This window comes from Podarcis melisellensis, assembly GCF_964234715.1.
Source record: "Podarcis melisellensis genome assembly, chromosome: 11".
In the NCBI taxonomy this organism is placed as follows: domain Eukaryota; kingdom Metazoa; phylum Chordata; class Lepidosauria; order Squamata; family Lacertidae; genus Podarcis; species Podarcis melisellensis.
The window spans coordinates 44685656-44712256 of NC_138543.1; the positions used below are offsets into that span (position 1 = coordinate 44685656).

Consider the following 26601-nt stretch of genomic DNA (forward strand, 5'->3'; position numbering starts at 1 on the left):
AAGAGCTGTTCGACAGTGGAATTTGCTGCCAAGGAGTGTGGTGGAGTCTCCTTCTTTGGAGGTCTTTAAGCAGAGGCTTGACAACCATATGTCAGGAGTGCTCTGATGGTGTTTCCTGCTTGGCTCTTGTGGTCTCTTCCAACTCTATGATTCTATGATTCCTCACAGAGTTCCCAGCACCCTTGACAAACTACACTTCCCAGGATTCCTTGGGGGAAGTCATGTGCTTTAAACATACGTTGAATGAATATGCTTTAAATTTATATTGTGAATTAAAATGGCTTGAAAATGGCCTTCTGTCTGTTCCTTCTGGACACAGAGATTCCATTTAGTTAAGGTTTTGGTTGGCATCTGTCTGTTTTGAGCAACAATGTGAGTGCCTCTCTAGGGGAGAGGTCACACTGCTGTGTTAGCAGACCAAAGTGACCTCTCCAGGACACAAGCATGGATGGTGTGTAGAGAGGTCCTGGGCTGCCCAGACGACAAAACTTCCCTCTCAGCCTCGGTGATGTGGTCCAAAGGAAAGCAGAGCAATGCTTTTGGCACCTGCTTGGCTGCAGGAGTTGCTGGAAGGAGGCATACAAGGTACCATCCAACCATTTTAGGAAATCCACTCTGGATTTGTGTAGGCTTTACTTCTTAGGCTTTCCTTCTGAAAATATCCCACAAGGCAGCGGAGGTTTAGGATCAGCATTTTCCTAGATGGGTTACCTTCCCAGGTTGATGAGCCCCATTTGCCCCTCACTTCCCTCAACAGTATGTGCAGAAACTGCCTTCTGGACCATTGGACCCACTATTGTTCTCAGCCACTCAATCCACTAGAGCCTGTCTTTGCATGCAGGGGAAGTCCCTAACTCACTAACTCATTGGCGACCCTCACTTGGTTTAGCTGGTCAATCAAAGTCATTCCTGGGATGTGGCCACTGTAACATGTTGACAGATTCTAGGAGCCACAGGGGAGAGCTGAGGGCAGTTTGGGGACCAAAGGTGGACAAACTACCCCAGAAGGAGAACAACATGAACCCAACAGAGGTACTACCCTTCCCCTAGCACCCCATACACCACACTCTCCCTAATTGCAAATGCAACTAGTGAGTACAGACAGAAATGGAGACATCAAGAAAAATGGTGGAGGTGTCAGCAAGCTCAGGGTTTACAACAACACAGCCCAATGAAGACCCTTAAAGGTAAAGGGACCCCTGACCTTTAGGTCCAGTCACAAACTTCTCTGGGGTTGTGGCACTCATCTCACTTTATTGGCTGAGGGAGCCGGTGTACAGCTTCCGGGTCATGTGGCCAGCGTGACTAAGCCGCTTCTGGCGAACCAGAGCAGCGCACAGAAAACGCCGTTTACCTTCCCGCTGGAGCGGTACCTATTTATCTACTTGCACTTTGCCGTGCTTTCGAACTGCTAGGTTGGCAGGAGCTGGAACTGAGCAATGGGAGCTCACCCCGTTGCGGGGATTTGAACGGCTGACCTTCTGATCGGCAAGCCCTAGGCTCTGTGGTTTAGACCACAGCTCCACCCGTGTCCTTACTGGTGTGTAAAATATTATCCAGGACATACTATTGGATCTTGGAAACAGGATAGTGTATTTATTGACTATTCCTACAAGTAAAACAGTGAATTAAATTATTCTTACATTACTACTACTACTACTACTACTACTACTACTACTACTACTTATTTGCATATTCTTTGTAACTGGACGCTTTCAGGCGATGGAGAGAACCAGCTTGGTATTCCTTATCCTACTGAGCCTTGTAATTAGGAAAAGTTTTGGGTGCTACTGTGACCATTACCCATGGAGCTCCTGGTCCAGCTGTTCACAGACTTGTAATCATGGGACGCAAACCAGATCAAGGTTGGTATTAGCAATCACAAGATCTCCTCTCCACCTTTAGAACATCAGAGGGGGGAAAGATCTCACCTTCATTAACACAAACTCATACTTAATTTCCAGAAATATGCTATAGAAATAATCATCATCATAGAATTGTAGAGTTGGAAGGAATCCATATCTAGTTAAAGGACCCCTGGATGGTTAAGTCTAGTCAAAGGCAACTATAGAGTTGCGGCGCTCAGCTCACCCCGTCATGGGGATTCGAACCGCCGACCTTCTGATCGGCAAGCCCAAGAGGCTCAGTGGTTTAGGCCACAGCGCCACCTGCATCCCTTTACCTTTACCATATCTAGTCCAACCCCCCTGCAACGCAGGAAACACAGCTAAAGAATCCCTGACAGATGGCCATCCAACCTCTGTTTAAAAACCTCCAGTGAAGTCCACCACCTTCCTAGGTAGTCTGTACCACTATTGAACAGCTCTTACTGTCATGAAGCTCTTAATAGCAATAATTTGAATTTATATAGTCATCCATTCATAATTATTATTTGCTTTGTCTGACAAACCAGAAAGGAGAGGGTTAGGGAAGGAAGCAAAAGCTTCCCACATTAGTTTCTTCCATCAGTAATCAATGCTTTGGCAAGGGCCACATTCAAGAGGGTCCTGGACAAGGAATCCTCTGGGAACACCCCTCCCCAACAGAGCTTTCCAGGGGGCAGTGGAGGGGGCAGCACCAGGGATGGGTGCCATGCAGTAAAGAACCGTGGTGCAGCAATAAAATTTCTAGCACATTTGCAAAGCTAAGCAGGGTCCGGTGCGATTTCAGATTGGATGGGAGACCGTGTGTTGAGTTTCCTGCATTGCTGGGGGTTGGACAAGATGACCCTCAGAGTTCCTTGCAGCTCTGCAATTCTATGATTCTATGACATATATAGAACTCTCCCATGGGAAGGGCATCCTGACAGGCCCAGGATTCCTGCCTCATGCCTATACACATAAGTGGAGAATTGTAAGTGGAGTCCTATACACATAAGTGGAGAATTGTATAGGGCCCTTTCTCATGCTCCCCATGTGACTGGAGGGGGTGGTCAAGATATCGTATTTTTCACTCCATAAGACGCACTTTTCCCCTCCTAAAAAGTAAGGGGAAATTTGTGTGCGTCTTATGGAGCGAATGCAGGGGGGAGGCATTCAGGAAAAGCCCCCAAGATCCAAACCCAAGCTCCACACGGCTCTTGCGGGCTTTTCCCCAGGAGGGAAAAGGGATTGACGCAGCCAGTCAGTCCCTTCTCTCTCCTCTTAGAAAAGCCTGCAGGAGCCACACGCTCCTTAAATGGTGTGCGGCTCCTGTGGGCTTTTGCGGGAGATGGGGGAATTGCCATAGCTGCGCGCAGCCTCTCCCAGCCGGCAGAAGCCAAGACAGCCAGCAGGATGGATCCCGTTGGCTGTCTTGGCTTCCTCTTTAGCTCTTTGGGGCTGGGGGGGAATAATATTTTTCCCCCCCCCTTGATTTCCCCCTCTAAAAACTAGGTGCACCTTATGGTCCAGTGCGCCTTATGGAGCAAAAAATACGGTACTTGTTACCAACAAGGGAGGGCCCTGTCCATGCCTGGAATGAATATGAGAGGGTTGGGCCTGTATGTAAACCCTCCCCTACCCCACTCCACCATTTCCCCAACATAAGAGGCAGCACTAATTTGCAGCACCTTCATCTTGCAGGGAAAGCAACTACGATGCCTACTATTATAAGAATTCTTGCGACAGATTGTGCACGTGGAGAGAGACGCGGGCCTGCAACCAGCAAGTCTGCCCCATTAACTGCCAGATCAGTGACTGGGGCTCCTGGTCAGAGTGTGACCCATGCGTTAAAAAGCAAGTAAGCAATTTGATTGCAGGGACACGTGAGAAAACGGAACTCTGTAATCTGCCATTGTGTCTCAGGCGGCAGACACTGAGGTGCGGGGAGCCTCAGTGAGTACTGTGAGCTGTGAGTACCATGTGGCCTGCCCTATAACCCCTATGCTAGCCTGCTGCCGTCAAGTGCAGTGGAAGACACCAGTACTAAAGTAGGGTTCAAATGTCACTCCACTGGCTTCTGTTTCTGCTCGGGAAAGACCCTCATCTTGCCCTTTGGCTCAGGCAGCAAAATGTATTGAGCCGGCATTGGCTACACAGTTGTGACTTCCCCTTCCCAGCTCAGCCGAGATCCAACCCGCTGAGCCAAGCTCAGAGGATCTTATACCATACCACTCAACAATCCTGGTTTCTGATTGGATCCTGAGATGTCCCATTTTTCCAGCGCTCTGGCATGAGTCAGACCTGCACGTATATGTGGTTGCTTGTGAGTCAAATGGACATAGGTGGGGAGATTCCACTTGTATTTCCATCTGTTTCAGTTTCGTGTCAGGTCTCTGGTACAGCCATCTCAGTTTGGAGGTCAACCCTGTACTGAGCAGATGACAGATTTCCGGAGATGCTTCCCCACAAGGTTATGCAGGATAGAGGAAGTCAATTGTGGGAATAAGTTCCAGTGTGAAAATGGTATTTTCTGCATTTATACATCTCTCTGTGTTTGTTTGTCTGTCTGTCTATCTATCATCTATCTATCTATCATCTACTATCTATCATCTATCTATCATCTATCTATCTATCTATCTATCTATCTATCTATCTATCTATCTATCTATCTATCATCTATCATCTATCTATCTATCTATCTATCTATCTATCTATCTATCTATCATCATCTATCTATCATCTATCTATATCTATCTATCTATCATCTATCTATCTCTATCTATCTATCATCTGTCTATCTATCTATCTATCATCTATCTATCTATCTATCTATCAATCTATATCTATCTATCTATCTCTATCTATCTATCATCTATCTATCTATCTATCTATCTATCTATCTATCTATCTATCATCTATCTATCTATCTATCATCTATCTATCTATCTATCTATCATCTATCTAATCTATCATCTATCTATAATCTATCTATATCTATCTATCATCTATCTATCTATCTATCTATATCTATCTATATCTATCTATATCTATCTATCTATCATCTATCTATCTATATCTATCTATCTATCTATCTATCTATCTATCTATCTATCTATCTATCATCTATCATCTATCTATCTCTATCTATCTATCTCTATATCTATATCATCTATATCATCTATATCTATATCATCTATATCTCTATCTATCTATCTATCTATCTATCTATCTATCTATCTATCTATCTATCTATCTATCTATATCTATCTATCTATCTATCTATCTATCATCTATCTATCTATCTATCTATCTATCTATCTATCTATCATCTATCTATCTATCTATCTATCTATCATCTATCATCTATCTATCTATCTATCTATCATCTATCTATCTATCTATCTATATCTATCATCTATCTATATCTATCTATCTATCTATATCTATCTATCTATCATCTATCTATCTATCTATCTATTTCTATCTATCATCTATCTATCTAATCTATCTATCATCTATCATCTCTATTTCTATCTCATGGATTCTGAACCTCAAGGCCTGAGGTCACCAACTTTTCTGGGTGAGAGGACACATCTGGAAATAATAAACTGTTGTGCCCACCACAAAATAACCAATTCACAGAAGAAAAACTGATGGTGCTCAGAACCACCACCACTACCCCAAAAGTATTATTTGTTTTATTTATTTCATAAAATGTATATACTGCTGGATTGTAGAAAATACCTCAAAGTGATTTGCAAAAAAAGATAAAACAAGTATCACTAAAAGATTTGCAACCACAGTTTAAACATACAGAAAGCTAAAACTACAACAGGAAAGACTAAAACAAGTTTAAACTCGTACAAACTTTCTAAATATATTTAGCACCCTCAAAACAAATAAAACAAACAAAAGCAACCCTTTTCCAATTAAAAAAACCACACCTATATATATGGTTGGAACAGGGATTCTATGATGCTGTTTTACTTCAGGGCCTGTCAATTTTGAGTGCTCTTTTGCGGGTTCTTAAACCAGCACATTTCTTCTTGTTGTTAGTATTTTATTATTTATTAAATCTGTATATCTCCCTTCATTTGTGGATCTCAGGGTGGTTCACAACATAAAAATACAATATTTAAAAGCACAAAATACATAATGAAAATAAGAATGAAAAACAACCTCTCTCCCACATATGGTTATGCTCTGCTGAAGTAGTCATTAAATACACTGCTGGGCTGTTCAATTAGTCCTAGCTAGCACAACTTGAGTCGTGCCGTGAGGGGGGCTTACTCGTACCTGAAAGTCGTCATGCCTGCTGTTCTTTCTCTGAAACAGGTCGCTGTGTTGCCAGACAACTGAGATGCAATGGAGACAATGACTGTGGAGACAATTCAGATGAAAGGCACTGTGGGAGGATAAAGAACACCTGCCGCCCATCAGTCAAGACCATACCCAGTGTGCAGCTCATGGGCCTGGGGTACAGTCATACCTCATGTTACATCCGCTTCATGTTGCGTTCTTTCAGGTTACATCCCGTGGCGACCCGGAAGTACTGGAAAGGGTTACTTATGGGTTTCGCCACTCGCGCATGTGCAGATGCGCAAAATGACATCACACGCATGCGCTGAAGCGGCAAATCGCAACCCACATGGGCGCAGATGCGCCGCTGCAGGTTGCGCTCTTTTCATGTTGTGAACGGGCCTCCGGAACGGATCCCGTTCACAACCAGAGGTACTACTGTACATTGCTTTCACTTGGGCTTCATAGGGGCAATTTAGGTGAATGCGATGCCACGGGGGGAGAGGTGTTTGTACTAAATCATAGCACACGACCAGTGGGAGACTCAAACACTTTGAAGAAAAATCTGTGGGGTCTTCTTCCCAGATGCCGTCTTCCCATTGTTTATTGTGAGAGCATTTTGGATGCCGTGATCTTGCACTATTTTGCACTGCCCCCGCAAAGTACTTTCTCAGGCAAAGTGCCCCAAATTGTCTGTTTTGGCTTGCCACGCAAGATTGCGGCCCTGAAAAGACAGCGCAAAATTGCGCAAGATCCCAGCAACCAAAATGGCTGCCATCCTCTTGCGATAAAAAACAGGATGTCTCTGTTTTTCTGGGACACTTGTGGGATATGCTGTATATTTACATTAAAAAATTATGAAATAGGGTAATCAAACTTTAAGCAAGGGCCCCACCAGAGCATCCATGAAGGTGAGACCACCCTGGAGTGCTGAGGTGTTTGTTTTTGTGGGACTTTTTTGGGTGACGTATAACAAATTTGGTGATTTGGTGCAAATTAGGTGCAAGACAGCAACAAAGGCTTTCTATCATTTAAAGGTAATCTAATCTTTATTAGATTACCTTATTAGATTCGGGGACGCAGGTGGCGCTGTGGGTTAAAGCCTCAGCACCTAGGACTTGCCGATCGAAAGGTCGGCGGTTCGAATCCCTGCTGCGGGGTGCGCTCCCGCTGCTCGGTCCCAGCGCCTGCCAACCTAGCAGTTTGAAAGCACCCTTGGGTGCAAGTAGATAAATAGGGACCGCTTACTAGCGGAAAGGTAAACGGCGTTTCCGTGTGCGGCTCTGGCTCGCCAGAGCAGCGATGTCACGCTGGCCACGTGACCCGGAAGTGTCTCCGGACAGCGCTGGCCCCTGGCCTCTTAAGTGAGATGGGCGCACAACCCCAGAGTCTGTCAAGACTGGCCCGTACGGGCAGGGGTAACCTTAACCTTTACCTTAATCTTTATTTGCTCAATTACAACTTTGCTTAATCTATCTTTCATTCTAGATATCATATTCTGGCAGGAGAGAGCCGAGGAGAAGTTCTGGATTTTTCTTTCTATGGCGGGAGCTGCGTCCTTCTGAAGAGTGAAGACAAAAGGAGCACATTTCGTGTCCCTGCAAACCTTGAGTCTGTCCACTTTCAGGTGGCTTGGCAAGGCCTTCTGTAGGACTAGCAACTAAGGTGGCCAGCGAGCCTTCAATCTCTTCGCCTCTGTGCTATACCAGCACTTGTATATAATATAGTCCAAAATTCTGTAGACTTCTTGTTGTTGGCATGTCTGTCTTGTGAGACAGTACGCCTCCAGGGGTGAAGTCAAATTCTGTATGAACGGTATAAAATTCTGAACAGCACCAATTCATAATATTTTTTTTCTTTGAAATCCATGTTCATTTCTTTTCTTTTGTAAACAATGGCTTTTTTAAAAGTAACTTATCACATAGTTTATATTTAAAGCAATTTGGCAAAACAGCACATTTATTTCACTTGGCTGTACGCCAGAGGCTTTTATTTCCATTGTTCTTCTCCAACCCAAACATGAATCTGTGGATCTCTCTTGACAGGTGAAGCATCGAGAAGATGACCTGAAAACAAATTACTATACAGATTTAACATCTTTGGTATGTTCTTCTAGCAATATGAAGTATTTCAGGGGACACGGGAAAGATAATTGGGGAATCCCATATTTATGGGGGTCAACGTCAAACACAGAAACTACAGCATCGAGTTCCTTCCACGAAGCCATCAAATCATCCCACAAAATGGTGAGAATGTGTAGCCCTTTGTGTAGGCTGCTTCCTGTTTATTCATTGTCTGTCTGTTTGCTTTTAAAATAAAAGGTATACACTGCTCGATTGTTTTAAAAACAACAACCCTCAGCGTGGTTTATGAAAAGAGTAAAACAATAAAATTATTGGTAAAGACAGTTAAAAACAGGTATTTAAAACGGTCAAAAAATAATTGAAATCAGTGATAAGATAAACACAGATTTAAACACATGCAAATATTTTACATATCTGCATAGGTTTGCCTAAACAAAAATGCTGTTATGTGGCACCTAAAAGTGTAAAGTTGCCTGCTTGATGTGGCAGGGAGGGACTGCCACATGTAAAGGCTGATTTCTTGCAAGTGTGGAATGGCTATTATGTGGCACCTATAACAGTTCCAGTTCTGCAGATCAAAGCAGTCCGGTGAGCATATATGGTGTATGACGATTTCACAGATAAATGGAAGCTCCGTGCTAGACAGCCTTTCCCAACCTGGTGCCCTACAGAGGTTTTGGACTACAATTCTCATCATCCCCAGACAGCATGGCTGTTGGGAGTTGGGGTCCAGCAAACATCTAGAGGGCCACCGGTTTCCCACCCTCAACCAAGCTGTTCATTGTATAGGCCAGAGAGGATAAATAGGGTTGTTGTTTTTAAGGCCAGGGCAGAGGGGTGGAGGAGAGACAACATAATAATTCTCATCATGATCAATCTTTTTCCTTTCCCAAGAGTTCCAACTTCATTAGGGTCCATAAGGTTATTGCTGTGTCGAATTTCACAGTGAAGCAGTCGGGCTTGCACCTCTCTGGAGTGTTTTTACAAGCCCTCAACAGCCTGCCTCTGGAATACAACTATGCCCTTTACAGCCGGATATTTGATGACTTTGGGACTCATTACTACAAATCTGGCTCAATGGGAGGCAAATATGACCTTCTTTACCAGTACAGTGAAGAGCAGACAAAAAATTCAGGTATGCCTATCTACATTGTGAGACAATAATTGGTACTTTTTCAAGGAACAGAGAATGGAATGGGGAAACATGAGTCTGGGAACATTTCTCTACCTTGGGTTTGTGGAATTTTCTTGGAAGTGAAGTGGGATGGGGTGCTTTTCATCGTGTACAGTGGTACCTCTGGATGCAAATGGGATCCGTTCCGGAGCCCCGTTCGCATCCTGAGCAGAACATAACACATGACTGCGCGTTTGCACGTCTGTGGGTCATGTTTCGCTGCTTCTGTGCATGCACGTGATGTCATTTTGAGCGTCTGCGCATGCGCGAGTGGTGAAACCCGGAAGTAACGTGTTCTGTTACTTCCGGGTTGCCGCGGAGCGTAACCTGAAAATGCTCAACCTGAAGCAAATTTAACTCGAGGTATGACTGTATTGGAAAAGGGTAAAATACTGCTTTTCCTCCAACCACACTCAAATGAGGGAGGGGGAGAGAAAAATGGGAAAGGATATAAAGGAAAAGAATTTTGGCAAGAAATGGGTTAATGCCATAGAGCTGCTTCTTCCAAACCTTCTTAGCTTTGGCAGGGAAGCTAAATTAGAACAATGGGAAAGCTAAATTTCCTGCACAGCCATGAGATACTGGATCTTCCTCTTGAAAAGGGGAAAGAAAGAAAAATGTGACGTTCTCATAGTGGAGGAATATTTCAAACGTGCCTTGTGGTTTGAGTGTGAGCTGCTGGCCGCAGCCTGACAACCACCACTTTCAAGGATCAGGTGCCATTGTGCTTGATATCGTGGGTGCTCAGTTCTCCTTTGTGAAATGTCATTTGCTATTTCTGCTGTTGAATGGTGTCTAGGCTTAACCCAGCAACAAATGGAAGGCTGTGTGCGAACAGAAACGACAAGAACCTATTTTTTCTTCATTAAGAAAACAGATATTCATTACGATTGCGTCAGAAGTAAAATGACCGAGAGCTATGAAGGTAGCTATCCTACCCAAAAGGTAAAGGTAAAGGGACCCCTGACCATTAGGTCCAGTCGTGACCGACTCTGGGGTTGCGCGCTCATCTCGCTTTACTGGCCGAGGGAGCCGGCGTACAGCTTCCGGGTCATGTGGCCAGCATGACTAAGCCGCTTCTGGCAAACCAGAGCAGCACACAGAAATGCCGTTTACCTTCCCGCCAGAGCGGTACCTATTTATCTACTTGCACTTTGACGTGCTTTCAAACTGCTAGGTTGGCAGGAGCAGGACTGAGCAACGGGAGCTCACCCCAGGGACCGAGCAACGGGAGCTCACGGGATTCGAACCGCCGACCTTCTGATCAGCAAGTCCTAGGCTCTGTGGTTTAACCCACAGCGCCACCCGCATCTAGAGCTCCCCATATTCTGCATTCAAGATTCCCAAGACACTAGTCCAAGGGTAGTCAATGTGGTGCCCTCTAGGAGCTGTTGAAATTCAACCTTGGGCAGCATGACCAAATGGTCACAATTGTTGGGAAGTGTATTCCGAAAGACACCACAATGGTTACCACTGGCCAGGTCTGACCAGTATCTAAACTTTTGCAGGCTGCCTCCCACACTTGGTTCTATAATATCACCCCCCGTGCCCCTTTACCCTATGAAAAGCATTATTCAGAACAGTGGTTTGCATGACCCACTAAGGAAGAAAGTAATACAATAAAATTCAAAACACTAACAATTAACATCAAAGTTTTTGGATGAAAAAGTAATCCAAGTTCGAGTTCTGCATCCAGTGGGAGCTAGGACAGTTACTAGCCATTGGAACAAGTTGCTCAGACGAGACAGAAAGGGAAGGAGGGAGGGAGGGTGGAATAGGTATTGGTCCCCCTCCGATGGTTTGCAGAGTCAGCTGATCACTTTCTGGCTGTGGGGTCAGCTGACCTCACTCAAGTCAGTACTGTAGCTGAGAGGCCACTCTTCCATTATGGATCCTCCTCTAACTGACTGGTTCAAAACCCAGACCAAGAAGGGTATAGGAAGTAAGGCACCTCCAGTTGGCACCCCCAGTTGGCAGCTGGAACTTCCAGTTCATGACCCTCCCTCATCACCTCTCTCTCTCTCTCTCTCGCGCGCTCTCTCTCTCTCTCTCTCTCTCTCTCTCTCTCTCTCTCTCTCTCTCTCTGTCTCTCTGTTGCATTTGCTGATTTCATATCCATCTTAGGTTCCATGCTGAAGTCATCTGAACGGTCTATTTCCTTGGTCAAGGGTGGAAGGGCACAGTATGCTGCAGCGCTAGGCTGGGAGAAAAAAGGGTCTTTCCCAGGACAAACTATCTTTACCGACTGGATGGAATCAACCAAGGAAAACCCAGTGGTGGTTGACTTTGAGGTAAGAGATAGAAAGCAAAATAAAGAGTAGATACAAGGAAAACAGGTCTTACTGTGATGGTAAGATGCTCACTTCTCCTAGACGAAAAAGAAGAAGTGAGGATTATTATTTTTTCCATTTGCATATGTGCTGATTTATGTAAAATTGTTCCTTTTCTGTGCAAGTCCTGATTCCTCCCATTTAATTTAATCTATGCTGGGGCACCTGGCTGGTCTTCCTCTGAACAGGCAATAGGACTAGACACCTCTTCCAGTGACATGATTCTGTAATTCAACTGCCCTTGTACAGAAAAAGCAGAAAACACAAGAGAAATATTTGTTATTTCTTGGTTGTATAGAGAAGAGCCAAAGAAGGCCTAGGGGATTTCACCATGACAACATTTGAGAAACTCTGCATAATTCCTTCTTAGGTGACCCCCATTTTGGATTTGGTGAAGAACTTCCCATGTGCTGTGACCAAACGCAGGAATCTCAGGAAGGCTTTTTCAGAATATATGGAGAAATATGATCCATGCCGATGTGCCCCATGCCCCAACAATGGCCACCCTGTTTTATCTGGGACCGAATGCCTGTGTATCTGCAAAGCTGGAACTTACGGTGATAACTGTGAGATACGAGCCCCAGACTACCAGTCAGGTATTCAGCATGCATATGGTGCCTTGTACCATTTGAGCCTTGGCTACCCATCTGCTACATTTTGTACTGAGTGAAGTAATCATGGGGTCTTCAAAGGCAGCTCCAGGTACAACGCACTGCAGCAGTCTCACCTGGAATGTTGGTGCTAGTGCTAAATGGTTGAGACACAAGCTGGTGCAAGTAAGAGTGAACATATCAGAATGGTTGGCCCGCAACATTTTTTGCTGCCCCATGTAGCTGCAGGACACAGCCTCCGGGGTGTTTCCTGGAGTCCTGTGACAAGTGCTATCTTGGGGGCAGGGGAACTGTGACGTTAACATATGAGAGTGCTGGAGGTGAAATAGTTAAACAGGTTACCCAATCAGAACCCAGGGGGTGGAGTCAGAGGGACTATAAAACCAGCTCTGGGAGGCGTAAAGGGGGGAGTTTGTTGGGAGTTGGGTGGTTGGTAGGAGTGGGAGTGAATTGGGATACAGTTTGTGGGTAGGTTGAGTTAGTGTAGTGAAATAAGCTGAGTTAGGAATAGCTAGGGGCTAGGAAGACAAGTAAATATCTGAGAGGTGGTTTAGTGAATGAGAGCAAGTAGCGGAAGTTATAGGTCTGGATAGGCACCCCATGACTGTAATTGACCGATATCGTTTATTAAATCACACACTTGTTAAACTGCAATAAAGAAACAAAAGTTTATGTTCCAATTTAACCCTGACTGGACTCAGTATTGTACCAGGTAGGGCCTGGGTGGTGGCAGTGAGAAATAAAGTGGTGGCACAGGGATCAATAGATGGTGAAACGTCTGGGGACCCTGTGTGATTGCCACAGGGACAACAGCTGTACACAATGAAAGAGGTTGCCACCTAAAACCCAGTGTTGCAAGGGATCCTGGAAACCCCCCCCCAAAGCATGACTTTGTAGATAGCCATAAAAAATATTGCTGCCCAAGGAGCTTCTTGAGTTGAATCTAGACACATATAAAAAACATAAAAATGCTTTTTCCCAAAAAATAAATTGATAAATATATTGAATTTGCCATAGCTCACCATCGCCATCTAGTGTCACATTTGTACAATGCACTTTACAACACTATTAAAATGTTTTATTTGCAGCTTTATAGCTGAGTCCTTGGTGTGCCTGCGTAGTCGGTCATATCTAACCTGCTAATGGGGCCATGGAGCAGAAAAGAAGAGCGAAAATGGAAAGGCTGAGAATTATTATTTTGTTAGGTTTTCTGCTCCTGATTACACTTGGCTCAAGGCAAACATGTTGTCTGTCACTCTATAGATCTCAGCTTTGAAGTGCTCACTTTGTTTATAGAGTTGCTTTATCAATCATTGTTCTAATGGGACTGTGATCTTTTAAAAAATCTGTTTTCGTGCGCCATGTTGCCTTGAGAACACTTGTTGTCGGATGACTAATATACAGATTGGTTGAATGAATGAATCATGGAATTGGATGTGGAACTGTTTTTGATGGTTTTAGAAAGGGGTGAGACAACATTATTACAAAAGGTGTGCTGAGAGAGAGAGAGAGAGAGAGAGAGAGAGAGAGAGAGAGAGAGAGAGAGCTCAGTTGCTGCATTGAGACATAGGAAGCTGCCTTATGCTAAGCCAGACCTAACTCAGCAATGTTTACAATGTCTGGCAACAGTTCTCCAGAGTTTCGTAAAAGAGGTCTCTCCTGCTTGGAGATGCCTGGGACTAAAGTGGGGATAATTTGCGTGCAAAGCATTTACTCCACCGATCCGCAACCTTTCCTCCAAGGATCTCAAGGGGATGGTACATGCTTCATCCCTCTCCTCATTTAATCTCCACAACAACCCTGTGGGGTAGGTTAGGTTGAGAGGCAGCGACCTTGAGGAATTTGAACCTGGTGTCTCAGGTCCTCCTAACCACACTGCCACACTGGCTTTCCAGAACAATAAGCCAGATTTTCTGCTTATCATGGCTTACTGGGAATGAGCTCTGTGCTTCTGCAATTTGTCCAGTGTCTAAGGCTTTCCTCCTCCCCTGGCATGAGCAGGGCAAACCATCCAAGAGGCCTTGGTGTCCCATTGCATCTGAACCAGAGATCAGGATTTGTTCCTCCCTAAGAAGTCACAACCAGCAAGTCATCTCTTGAAGTTGGCTGGTGTTAGTGGCCTGTTAAAGTAAAGGTAAAGGGACTCCTGACCATTAGGTCCAGTCGTGACCAACTCTGGGGTTGCGGCGCTCATCTTGCTCTATTGGCCGAGGGAGCCGGCATACAGCTTCCAGGTCATGTGGCCAGCATGACTAAGCCATTTCTGGCGAACCAGAGCAGCGCATGGAAACGCTGTTTACCTTACCGCCAGAGTGGTACCTATTTATCTACTTGCACTTTGACGTGCTTTCAAACTGCTAGGTTGGCAGGAGCAGGGACCGAGCAACAGGAGCTCACCCCGTCGCGGGGATTCGAACCGCTGACCTTCTGATCGGCAAGTCCTAGGCTCTGTGATTTAACCCACAGCGCCACCCGCGTCCCTTAGTGGCCTGTTAGGGTTTGCTTATTCTGCTCACACCAGGGGAGAAGTGAAGCTGGGGTGATCGGGCAATGTGAGAGTACACCTCTGCCTGTTCGCACTAAACCATAAAGCAGGAAACTGGGATTATTAAATATGGATGCAGCCACTGAGTTTGGTAACAGGCTTTCTGTTGATACCAGTGGTCTTTAGATGAGCTCACCTCTGCACCTTGTTGTATTGAATGCTAGTTGCAGTAGATGGCTTCTGGAGCTGCTGGTCTGCCTGGAGTTCATGTGATGCATCTTTCAAGAGGAGGAGGACTCGGTTGTGCAACAACCCCCCGCCCACAAGTGGAGGAAAACCTTGTGAAGGTGATGGAGAAGGAGAGGAAGACTGCTACATTTCACTGTTTGAAGACAAGTAAGAATCACATCATCCATGCAGTGCCACCAGTGGACAGAGTCCTTTGCTCAAACTCAAGCTACACATCTTACTGTACCCTAAAGTTTGCCCCATCCCCTGATCCTGCAGTGCTGAGTGATAAAGACAAGTGAGTGCACCAGAGGGAGTGAATGTGCACTGGATAAAAACAAAGGAGTCCCCTTTCAAGGTCACCATGTGACTGCAACCCAAACAGTGCTGGCACTTGCATTTTGGAGCCCTCCCTGAATCTGGAGGAGGTGGGTAGGAATTCAGGAAGTTGTCTTATACCAAGTTAAGCCACTGGTCTATCTAGCCCTCCAGATTTTGGGGCTGCAAAGCTTATCAGCTCCAGTATGGTAATGGATGATGGGAGCTGTAGTCCAAAATATCTGGTTGGGGAAGGCGCTGACTAGAGGTGGCTCTCCAAGGTTTCAGACAAGGGTCTTTCCCAGCTGTACCTAGAGATGCCGGGAGCTGGACCTAGGATCTTCTCCATGGACTCCCCCACTCGGTTAACACCACCTGGTGTGTACACAAACAGAAATGAATCGGACACTAATGAAGCCATGCTGATGTGGAGGGGGTGACAGCTTTACTGCACTCTGTAATGTCTTCTCTGTTACTCTTGTTTGTTTAATAAGCTCCCAACTCATGCATTTTCAGAGGGGCTCCTTGCATAAATGACGATGAAGCCGTAAGAGAAGTAGATATGTATCAACCTGAACAAGACTTGGGATGCTTGACTCCAGTACCTCCAGAAAATGGATTCATCAGGGTGAGGAACATTTCACAAACTGCAACAGAAAGGGGGTTATTTTGGGGGGGGGGGAGGTGTCTCAAACCATCTGGCAGAAGGCTTTGGCTCAGGGCACTAATCCTGGAACATGTTCATGAGAATCACCTTTTTGAAATGGTTTTGTGAGCATGTACAGAATAAAATGTGCCAGAACTAGTTAGACATTCACCAAAACCAAAGATGGAGAGACCATTCAGTAGCAACATGGCACAATTTTAAAAGACCTGGATTAAGAATGTAAGAACATGCTGGATCAGGCCAATGGCCCACCTAGTTCAGCATCTTGTTCCTACCTTGCCCGCCCCCCCCCCCCGATACCTGTTGGAAACCCACTAACAGGACCCAAGCACAAAAGCACTCTTTCCCCGCCCAACCTGTGGTTTACAGCAACCGGTATTCAGAAGACTTGCTGTCCCCAATCATGGAAGCAGAGCTGAGCAATCACTGATAGCCATAACCTCCATGAATTTGGCCAATACACTTTGGAAACCATTCAGGTTTGTGGCCATCACTGCCTCTGTGGTACTGTGTTGTCCTTCCCCAGGAGGTGTGTGCGACAACCCAGCTTTGCTCCTAATCTTCTCATTGCTGCTTAGGAAGGAGCTGCATGTTATACTTATTTAAGTGTTATTACCTCTCCCCCCCCCCAACACTAGACTTCAGGGTCATCTAGTTTTTGTCATTTAGCCAGTGAATCACCCACTTCATGGCTTGTTCTTACCCTGATTGCAGAATGAGAAACCACACTATTCCATTGGAGAAGAAGCAGAAGTCGTCTGCCTGAGTGGCTATAACCTTGTTGGGTACCAGTTCCTCAGGTGCCTGCCGGACAAAACATGGAATCAACACACGGTCGAGTGCCAATGTAAGAAGCAGCAGAATAGCTTGGGTGGAAAGTGGGGATGGGGAACCCGTGGCTTTCCAGATGTTCTTTGGGACTCCACAACTCCCATCTGCTCCAGCCAGCATAGCCAGTGGGCAGATGTGATGGGAATTACAGGCCACCAGCATCTAATAGAGGACCACAGATTCCCTCTCTCTGGTGTAAAGAATAGAAGTGAAGCTTCTTATCATCTATGGGCAGAATTCAGCATTGTGGAAACGGACTCAGACAATGGGTTTTCACATTCCTCCTCTCCACCACCTGCAGCTTCTCATACACATCCAAAATCTGATCCAGAGGCTGCTCACCCCCCACTGCAGAGCAGATTTTGGGGCACAGAGGAATGTGAAGTCCCATTGTGTAGGCAGAAGTGTATTCCACACACACACACACACACACACACACACTTAAGAGCATTGGGTGCAACATTTATCCCAGTTCTCCCATAACATGTTCAGGAAGTGGGGTGTTTCCTACCTCCCACCACCCTTCATCCAATGATCAACTTATTCATTCAGACATCCAAATTTATCTCTTAAACTCCAGTGTCGACTTGTTCCAGACCACCCATCTCCGATGATATCAGAATCACCCCATTTAAATTCCAGTACCGGATTGGGGACATCATCCACCTGAGTTGCCCAGGTGGTCGTGTTGTTACTGGCCAAAAGAAGTACACCTGTGGGGCTGATCTGTCATGGACACCTCCTGTTTTGATATCACTTACTTGCAAGGAAGGTAAGTCCCTACCAATGCCAGTTTCTGCACTCATGACATTAGGCTTCTCATGTATTCACCATTTAATGTATTTTCCTCACCCTGTGCTGAAGGCTTAGCAGGGAACAACCACTGGCTCTCTATCAAACATGCACAAACTGTGAGACGATAAATCAAACACTGTCTGCCAGCCAGGATATGGTGTCCCACTCAGGGCTCATTCAATTTGGCTTGCTAGCCAGCTGGGACCCAATGGGCTGTCAAACCTTCAATAGGCAATGATACAGGGTTGGTGGGCTGTGGGTTGTCCAGAACTTCTGTTCTTCTTCCAGACTAGTTAGGATAATGAAACTTTGCTCACCTACTTGGCGGTCCACCATGAAGCCTGTAGCTGTGAACTGCCAATATGTGATGCTTGCTTAATTCTTTTTCTTCAGATGGGCAGATGAATTCAAGAGGGAATTGTCCACTTGGACAAAAAGAGGTGGAGTCTCGGTGCGTTTGTATATCTGCTGAGGAGGACTGTGAGTAAGTAAGCCTGATGAAGTTAATTCTGACCATAAACCTGGTCTTGTGGCCTGACGGTTGCTCAGCAATCTTCCTGTAGTTGTAGGGCAGCAAAAACAGGAGGAGTGTTGCGTTCCTGGTGGACCACATAATACACATCTGATGTTGTGCATTCTGCCTCACAGATTATGATCTGTGTCAAAGTTTATTTGGTGATATGAATAGGGGTGTCCTGCAGCTTGTCTTCCCTCCATCCTTTGTGCACCCATATTTATTTGTTAATACATTCATATCCTACCTTTTGGGTCCAGCAAATTTTGCATAGCCCTAAATAAACAAACAAACACACACGCCATAACCAAAGCTTAATAGTATTTTTAAAAAATAATCAACTGGACCTAATCAAATTAGACAGCAGCAATCAGGTAAAACCAACTGCAAGAAGAAGAAAAGTGACAAAGCAATTTGGCAGAAGATGCTTCACAAAGAAAAACAGCCAGGAGGAAAAACCATCTCAGATTCTGCGAGGTCTCAAAGCTCTCTGAAACAACAACCTGATGTCAAAATGCCAAAGGAAACAGAGTAAATGCGTTGATGCTGTTGTTCTAAAGAAGAGGTTGTCAGCCTTTTACCTTTTGGGGCCTGTGGGCACATTGCAAACCTGTGAAACTTTCATGGGCTACAAAACTGCAACCAAGCACACACACTGCTACCTGTTCTCTTGGCCTACAATAGACTTATATTCTTTCAGATCAAATTTCAGTATAGAGAGGGGACCCTGCGGGCATCAGGGAAGGCCACGGTGGGCACTTGTGGGCACGTGATCACCACACTGGCGACCTCTGTTAAAGTGTTGATGCCATTGTTCAAAAGGGTCTGCCCAGGGTAAGCCACCAGCACACACACACACACACACACACACACTGTATTTCAAATGAGATCTATGGGTGAAGGGCAGTATACAAATATAATAAATAAAATAAATAAATATTTTAATGATTCCCTTCAAAGTCCTGACTCCTCTTTATGGTGGCCGTAAACTGATGTTAAAGGTAAGATCAGAACAAGTGGAACAGGAGGGTGGGGGAGCCTGGAGTTCAGTGATCTATGCAGGCATAATTGCACATCAACTTTCTGGAGGACTCTGAAATTCCCAATACTTGCAATCTCATGCTTAAATAAGGACTTTATGGAGAACTAGATGGTTGTGAAGGGAGATGCATTTCTAGCCAGCGTAAAACAACAACAACAACAATAGTAATAGTAATTATTTTATACCCTGCCTATCTGGCTGGGTTTCCCCAGCCACTCTGGGTGGCTTCCAACAAAATGTTAAAATACAATAATTATTGCGTAATCGTGAGATGTGTAAGATGAATGCACTTGTCAAGAGTAATGATGACTTAATTTTGTCCTAATGCTAGATTAAGGCATGGGTAGGCAAACTAAGGCCCAGGGGCCGGATCTGGCCCAATCGCCTTCTCAATCCGGCCCACAGACGGTCCGGGAATCGGCGTGTTTTTACATGAATAGAATGTGTGCTTTTATTTAAAATGCATCTCTGGGTTATTTGTGGGGCATAGGAATTCATTCATCCCCCCCCCCAAAAAAATATAGTTCGGCCCCCCACAAGGTCTGAGGGACAGTGGACCTGACCCCTGCTGAAAAAGTCTACTGACCCCTGGATTAAGGGCATAAATTGGAGCCCAACACAAGTGCAGATACAAAGCAGCAAAGTCCTTGGCATCTCTTGAACTCTGGAATAGCTGTGAAAAGCCTGTGTACTGCTCTTTTCAATGTAATTTTTTTTTAAAGCAGCAAAGGAAGATCAGGTGTTCTGGGGATGCATTAGTCTATTAAAAGGCCACTTCAGAAAAGCAAGCAACAAATGGTGGGACCATATTGTCTCCCAGTCCTCACCCTTATCTCTTGACAGTCTCTACTCTGAAGAGGTCTGTGTGCTGGATGGGGCATCTGAACAAGTCCTTACAAAACCAAGCTGCCAGTATCTGGCTGAAAGGTGCAATGGCTCCGAACAGTTCCATTTTCTCCATTCTGGACCCTGCCGCCATGACACGCCTTTCAACTGGGCCATCGAGAGGGCAAGCTTTTCAGTAAACAGCACAAAGAAAGAACCTTGTGGATATGATGTGTGCTTTGACTGGGAAACATGCTCAGGTAAGTTTATTGACTTGGAAGGATTAACTTTTTAAACGTAAAATGAAAGGCATGTTGAAAAAAGACAGTTAAGTGTTAAGAGAAAATACAGTATACAATTTCAGCTAATACATAAATTATGAAACACTATAGATGCATGCTTCTATCACCAGAATCAGGGCTGGATTTAGGTTTGATGAGGCCTTAAGCTACTGAAGGTAATGAGGTCCTTTATATGTCCAGCTGTCCTTTGCCAACAACAAATTATCACTGTTTTTTGCGTTGAATATAAGCTATATGGTAATGTATGGACCTAATAGGTATCTAAAGCCATTTGCACATAACAAATAGGAGCCTGCACAACACAAAACACTGTTGCTGTATGTAGGTTTTATTTTATTTGTTCTTTATCTTATATTTTGGAAATGTATATCCAGGTGTTTTTTCCTTTAATTTTTTTTTGGGGGGGGGCAAGAGAGTGATGCCCTGAGCTATAGCTTGTTTAGCTTATACGTAAATCCATGACTGGTCAGAATATAAATCCAAGCAATCACAGTGTGTGTGTGTGTGTGTGTGTGTGTAACATATGCACGCATATAGTAACGATTAATTGTATTAATTGATTATCACAATAACACTAATTTTCCTGTTGCTGTTTGGTCAAATTAGCTTGCAACTTAAAGTTTGCCTTTGCATCCAATTCTTACAAACTAGTTTGTCCACAATACAGGATTGCAAACTGGGAGTTTGGAACCCTGAACAATTAGAGTTGTAGAATCTGAGGTTGCCTCTGGTTAGGCAACTGCACATGTGAAGCCTTCTCCCTGCAGACGTTTGTGCAGTAAACTTGAGAATTCAGGAAGGAGAACGTGATGTCAGGGTGGGACTAATTGCTGCAGGCCCACTCCTTGCCTCTCTGCCATTTGATATGGGATATATTAATCCCCATATGGGGCTATGAGTCCCCCTATGACTCTCTTCCTTTAAATTCCTGGAAGTTTACCTTAATGAAAACCTTACTTGGAAAAACAATATAACTCAGGTGGTTAGGAAGGCCCAACAGAGACTCCATTTTCTCAAGGTCTTGCGAAAGAACAATGTTAAACAACAGTTGATGACCTCCTTCTAAAAAGGTAAAGGGACCCCTGACCATTAGGTCCAGTCGCGGATGACTCTGGGGTTGCGGTGCTCATCTTGCTTTACTGGCCGAGGGAGCCAGTGTAGAGCTTCCGGGTCATGTGGCCAGCATGACTAAGGTGCTTCTGGCGAACCAGAGCAATGCACGGAAATGCCGTTTACCTTCCCGCCGGAGCGGTACCCATTTATCTACTTGCACTTGGACGTGCTTTTGAACTGCTAGGTTGGCAGGAGCTGGGACAGAGCAAAGGGAGCTCACCCCGTCGTGGGGATTTGAACTGCGACCTTCCGATCGGCAATCCCTAGATTCAGTGGTTTAGAAGACCACAGCACCACCCTTCTACCGGCCACAATAGAAAGTGTTCTCTCATATTGTATCACAGTGTGATATGTTGGCTTGACAGCCACAGACAGAAAGTCTTTACAGAGGGTGGTGAACACAGCACATGACAGCATAGGTTGTCCCCTGAGCCCGCTAGATGACATTGTAAGGGATCGTTGCCTTCGGAGAGCAAGAAAAATTCTCAGGGACAATTCACACCCCGGCTAGCACCTCTTTTCTACCCTCGGGCAGGAGATATAGAAGTATAATCAGTTGTACCAACAAGCTAAAAAACAGTTTCTATCCGTGGGCTGTTAGGCTGCTGAACGGAATATAATATAGTGCAACTGACTTTCGGGGTTGGTGTGTTGTGTGACAAGCACACAGAGTGCAATGAGATTGAGTGTTTGTGTTGGGGGGGAGGCTCAGTTAATTTCACTGTACACAGGTTGTACATTGACAATAAAGGTATTATTATTATTACTGTCTTCAATGGATCCCCTTGCAAAGCACATTAATCTAATCTGGAGGTGGTAAGAGATTAACCTTCTCTAGCCACTGCTGTCACTTGGGCATCTAAAAGTGCTCCCACCTTGTCAAGCTTGGTCCAAAAGTCACCTGCCTTTTGATTTGTCTGTTTGCTAGTGAGCGATCAACCTACAACTATCGAAATAATTTTGCTAATGCCACTGCACTCCTCCACATACTTCCTGAGAAGTCAGTGGCACTGAAATCTAGAGGGCTTATTACTGAGTAGGAAAAAAATGTAGAGAGGGTCATGCTGTTTCATTTCCAAGACATTTCAAAATCATATTCTTAAATGAGAAGGGGGAGAGAACATGTGTGAGATCCATGTTTATTTATGGGATTTCAGGGGGAAAGCGGCTGCAAGAAAATGCCTTTTTGGTTAGTAAATCTCTGCAGAAACGAAACCTCGTGTCAATGTTTGTTATGCAACTTGTTGTTCACTGTGCAACAGGGTGATAACAATTGTGGCTTTTCTCGTAAATTGCCTTGGCTGAGAGCGCATGAATAAGTTTTCTGCCAGGAAAAAGATGGTTTGTCTGGTTAAATTCTCCCTTCTCCCCCCTCCCCCAAGCTGATCATCTTCCTTTTAACCAGAAGCAGAACGCACTCTAGACGCTTTCACACCTGAAGCAAAACCGCACTCGCTCATCCTTCCAATTTGGATGAGAACTATTTTTCTTTATGAAAATAACATATAGTGATTGGAAACAGAGAAATAATATTCCCTCTGCAGCTACAATCTGACTGCTACAGGGCAAGGCAGCCCTAGGTAGAAGAGGTTGGTCTCAGTACTGTCATTAGACTGTTTCATTGATGGAAGCAACTTCCAGTTGCATCAGAAGAGATTAGAAAAACAAAACATTATACATTATTTACAAGTGGGGGTTCAAAATATTGACAAGGGAGGTGACAACTGATTTAAAGCAGCTAGTGCTAATGATTTTGCATTAGGAGAGTGAGCAGACACAGTGCTGCCTCCTCCAAATGTAGACACATATTAGAAAGCTCTAGTTATGGGGCTGTAACCAACTGAGCCATAGAGTCAGGGCCGGCCTACCCATAAGGCAAGGTGAGGCAACCGCTTCAGGTGGCAAGATTCAGCGGGGCAGCCAATCCCAATGTCAATCTTTCTTCCCAACCCCCCTGTTCTTGATGTAGATCTTCCTTCTACCCTTCTTCCCTGGACGGGAGGAGGAGCCATTCTGGGGTCTGCCTGAGGTTCCAAAATGTGGGCTGGCCCTGCTCAGAGTAGACCCACTGAAATTACTCTGAGTAAGACTAATGTCTGATACAGCCATGTTATATAGCAGATGGGAGTTTGCTATTTTGCCTGTACTCATAGTTTGCAGTCCTGGTTTGTAGCCAAACAAACCATTTCTGCTGGATTTTTCTCTCTCCTTGTCCCGGTTTAGGGTCCTAGCGGAGGCCAGGTGAACACTAGGCACTCACTGATACGACAGAGGTCACATCCCCCAAAGCATTCCATAGCAAGGCAAGTCAGGAGGGAGCTACCATGTTCCAACCAGGGCAAAAAGGTAGCGTGTCAGCACCCTGGAGAGCTCACAGGGAAGTATTCACTCAGAGAGTTATTGCCCCAACACCTTAGTGAGTTCTTATGAAGGCTGGCTGGCCTCAACTTCCTATTTGCCCCGCCCCTTCTGAGGAACCATATTTTCATTTAAAGAGCAGTTGCCCTATTCTGACTTCTATGGCATGGAGGTGGTAAGGAGGTGCCAAGAGACCCCCGGGTATAGGGTGGTATATAAATCCAATTAATAATAATAATAATAATAATAATAATAATAATAATAATAATAATAATAATAATAATAATAATAGAATTGGAGGGCTGTACTCTGGCCTGGAAGGGTCTGTTAAAGCCTGATAATCTGACACTGGGTGATTTGGGAGCAGGATAGAGTGATTGCCTCACCTCCTTCTGAGTCTGCCTCTGAGTCAGATGGAGGATTGTTGTCAAAGAATATAATAGGTTTGGATGCAAAAGCAAACTATGGTTTGTCACAAGCTATGGTCAGACTTTCTTATTACTATTGTTGTTATTTTTGCACCATGTGCAGTGAGAAGAGGGAGGAAGCGTAGGACCCTGAAGCTTGTGCTGGCTTACTCTTGTCATGTCAGATTGCGGTGAGGGCATTGTGTCTGAATGGCCCCAAAGGCAAAATCCCAAGTTCTATTAAAAATATTCTACTAATGGAGGTGCAACTGATTTATTCCAGAAATCGGTGGTGTGTATTTTAGCTGGTATTCCTAAATTAGCCACCACTGCTGGCATTGCAATTGAATGCCCTCAATGTGTCAAAATGAATGTGTGATATATGCTTGGAAGGAGGCCTTGTCATGCAAAAGAAGCTTATGGACACCATTTCCATTACTATGTTATGATGAATTCGAAGATCATATTTGACGTGGTGTAATCCCCTATTTTTTACACTTCATATAGTGTGTGGGGTACCACTGAGCCTTGGGCTTGCCAATCAAAAGGTCGGCGGTTCGAATCCCCGTGACGGGGTGAGCTCAGTCCCAGCTCCTGCCAACCTAGCAGTTCAAAAACATGCCCAAAAGTGCAAATAGATTAATAGGTATCGCTCCAGCGGGAAGGTAAACGGTGTTTCTGTGCGCTGCTCTGGTGTCGGTGTTCTGTTGCGCCAGAAGCGGCTTAGTCATGCTGGCCACATGACCTGGAAAAACTGTCTGCAGAGCAGACAAACGCTAGCTCCCTTGGCCTGTAAAGCGAGATGAGCACCACAACACCAGTCATTCGCGACTGGACTTAACTGTCAGGGGTCCCTTTACCTTTACCTCTCATGGAGGACACTGTGCTCCTTGGAGTAATTTGTCCACCTTTGTTTCCCCAACCTGCACTCAGCTCTCTCCTGTGGCTCCTAGAAGCTGTCAGCATGCGACAGCAGCCACACCCCGGGAATGGTTTTGACTGGCCAGCTAAACCAGGTGAGGATAGCCGATGGGTCTCAAACCCTCAGTGAGTTAGGACTTCTCCCTGCATGCAAAGACAGGCTCTGGCAGACGAAACCAGTAGTAGGTTCAGCAGTCAAGAAGGCGGTTTCTACACATGCTACAGAAGGAAGTGAGGAGTACCAACTCAACTCTGAGTACCATTTGATGGGAAAGCAGATATAGGTTAAACCAATAACTAAGCAACAGCAAGAAAAGACTGTTGCTTTTTTTAACTCTCCTGTTTGTGGGTTTCCTATAAACATCTTGTAGAAAACAGGATGATGCACTGCATAAACCTTTGATCAGGTCGTGGAGAACCTTTGGCCTGAAAGATGCTGCTGAACTACAACTCCCATCATCCCCGGTCATCAGCCATGTTTGTTGGGGATGATGTCATTGTATTTCAGCAGCATCTGGGGGCCAGAAAGTGATCCACCCCTGCTCTGAACAAGCCAACAGAAATCATGCTCAGCTGACCCGAAGCCATTTCCCATTCACAGAAACGGAATCACGGTGTACCTGCTTGCTTCCAAACCAGTGCCCAAAGGATGAGGGCCACCTTTACTGCATCCAGACCAGAAGAGGGCGTTCAAAGAGGACATACACCCTCTGTGCATTGGGGGCCATGAAATGCACCAAGATGAGGGTGGAATCCTTTCATCCTGGGAACTGCTTGCCTTAAAATAGACATCAAAACTCATCTCCTTATGGACAGACATATTTCGGTAGCATGGTATATTCAGAATAAATATCAATGGACGTTAGTACTTTGGTATCAATATATGACAATCACTGAAATAAGGAGTGCTTTACATATGTCCTAAGAGTAGAGCATTGCTAAAGATTTCAGAACTGTCTTTTTCAACCATTCATTAGGTGGAATGGGGTGTGTGTGATAAAATGAATCCCTTCCCAAAAATATTGAGGGAGATGAGATGGAGTTGAAATTTAACTTAATTAAACTTAGGATGTAGCTAAAGTTTTTCTCTCTTCCCTTAAGCTCAATGCTCTCTCTGCTGCTTCCCACTGTCCACATTCCCTTTACAGTCGTACCTTGGAAGTCAAACGGAATTCGTTCTGGAAGTCCGTTCGACTTCCAAAACATTCAGAAACCAACACATGGCTTCTGATCGGCTGCAGGAAGCTCCTGCAACCAATTGGAAGCTGCACCGGGTGTCCGGCTTCCAAAAATCATTCGCAAACTGGAACACTCACTTTTGCTTTTTGATTGTTCGGGAGCCAAGGCATTTGAGATCCAAGGTACGACTGTACTGTCTTAAGAGTAAGGCTACATCTGTTGCATCACCCCCAAGGCATTCTGGGAAGTTAATTTA

The 26601-nt window shown here is 44.9% G+C and overlaps 1 protein-coding gene across 1 annotated transcript; it reads left to right on the plus strand.

The window, feature by feature from the left end:
- Nucleotides 1-1722: 1722 nt before the first annotated feature.
- LOC309380004 (complement component C6-like) lies at nucleotides 1723-26031 on the plus strand (the record flags this gene model as incomplete). Its single annotated transcript, XM_081929637.1, has 17 exons — nucleotides 1723-1865; nucleotides 3564-3720; nucleotides 4241-4385; nucleotides 6198-6339; nucleotides 7650-7788; nucleotides 8207-8407; nucleotides 9140-9380; nucleotides 10219-10344; nucleotides 11544-11710; nucleotides 12120-12345; nucleotides 15070-15241; nucleotides 15908-16019; nucleotides 16773-16905; nucleotides 17470-17661; nucleotides 18078-18168; nucleotides 20084-20325; nucleotides 25768-26031. 17 exons carry the CDS (start codon nucleotides 1723-1725, stop codon nucleotides 25947-25949), a joined length of 2811 nt encoding a protein of 936 aa, XP_081785763.1. The 3' UTR covers nucleotides 25950-26031.
- Nucleotides 26032-26601: the final 570 nt, after the last annotated feature.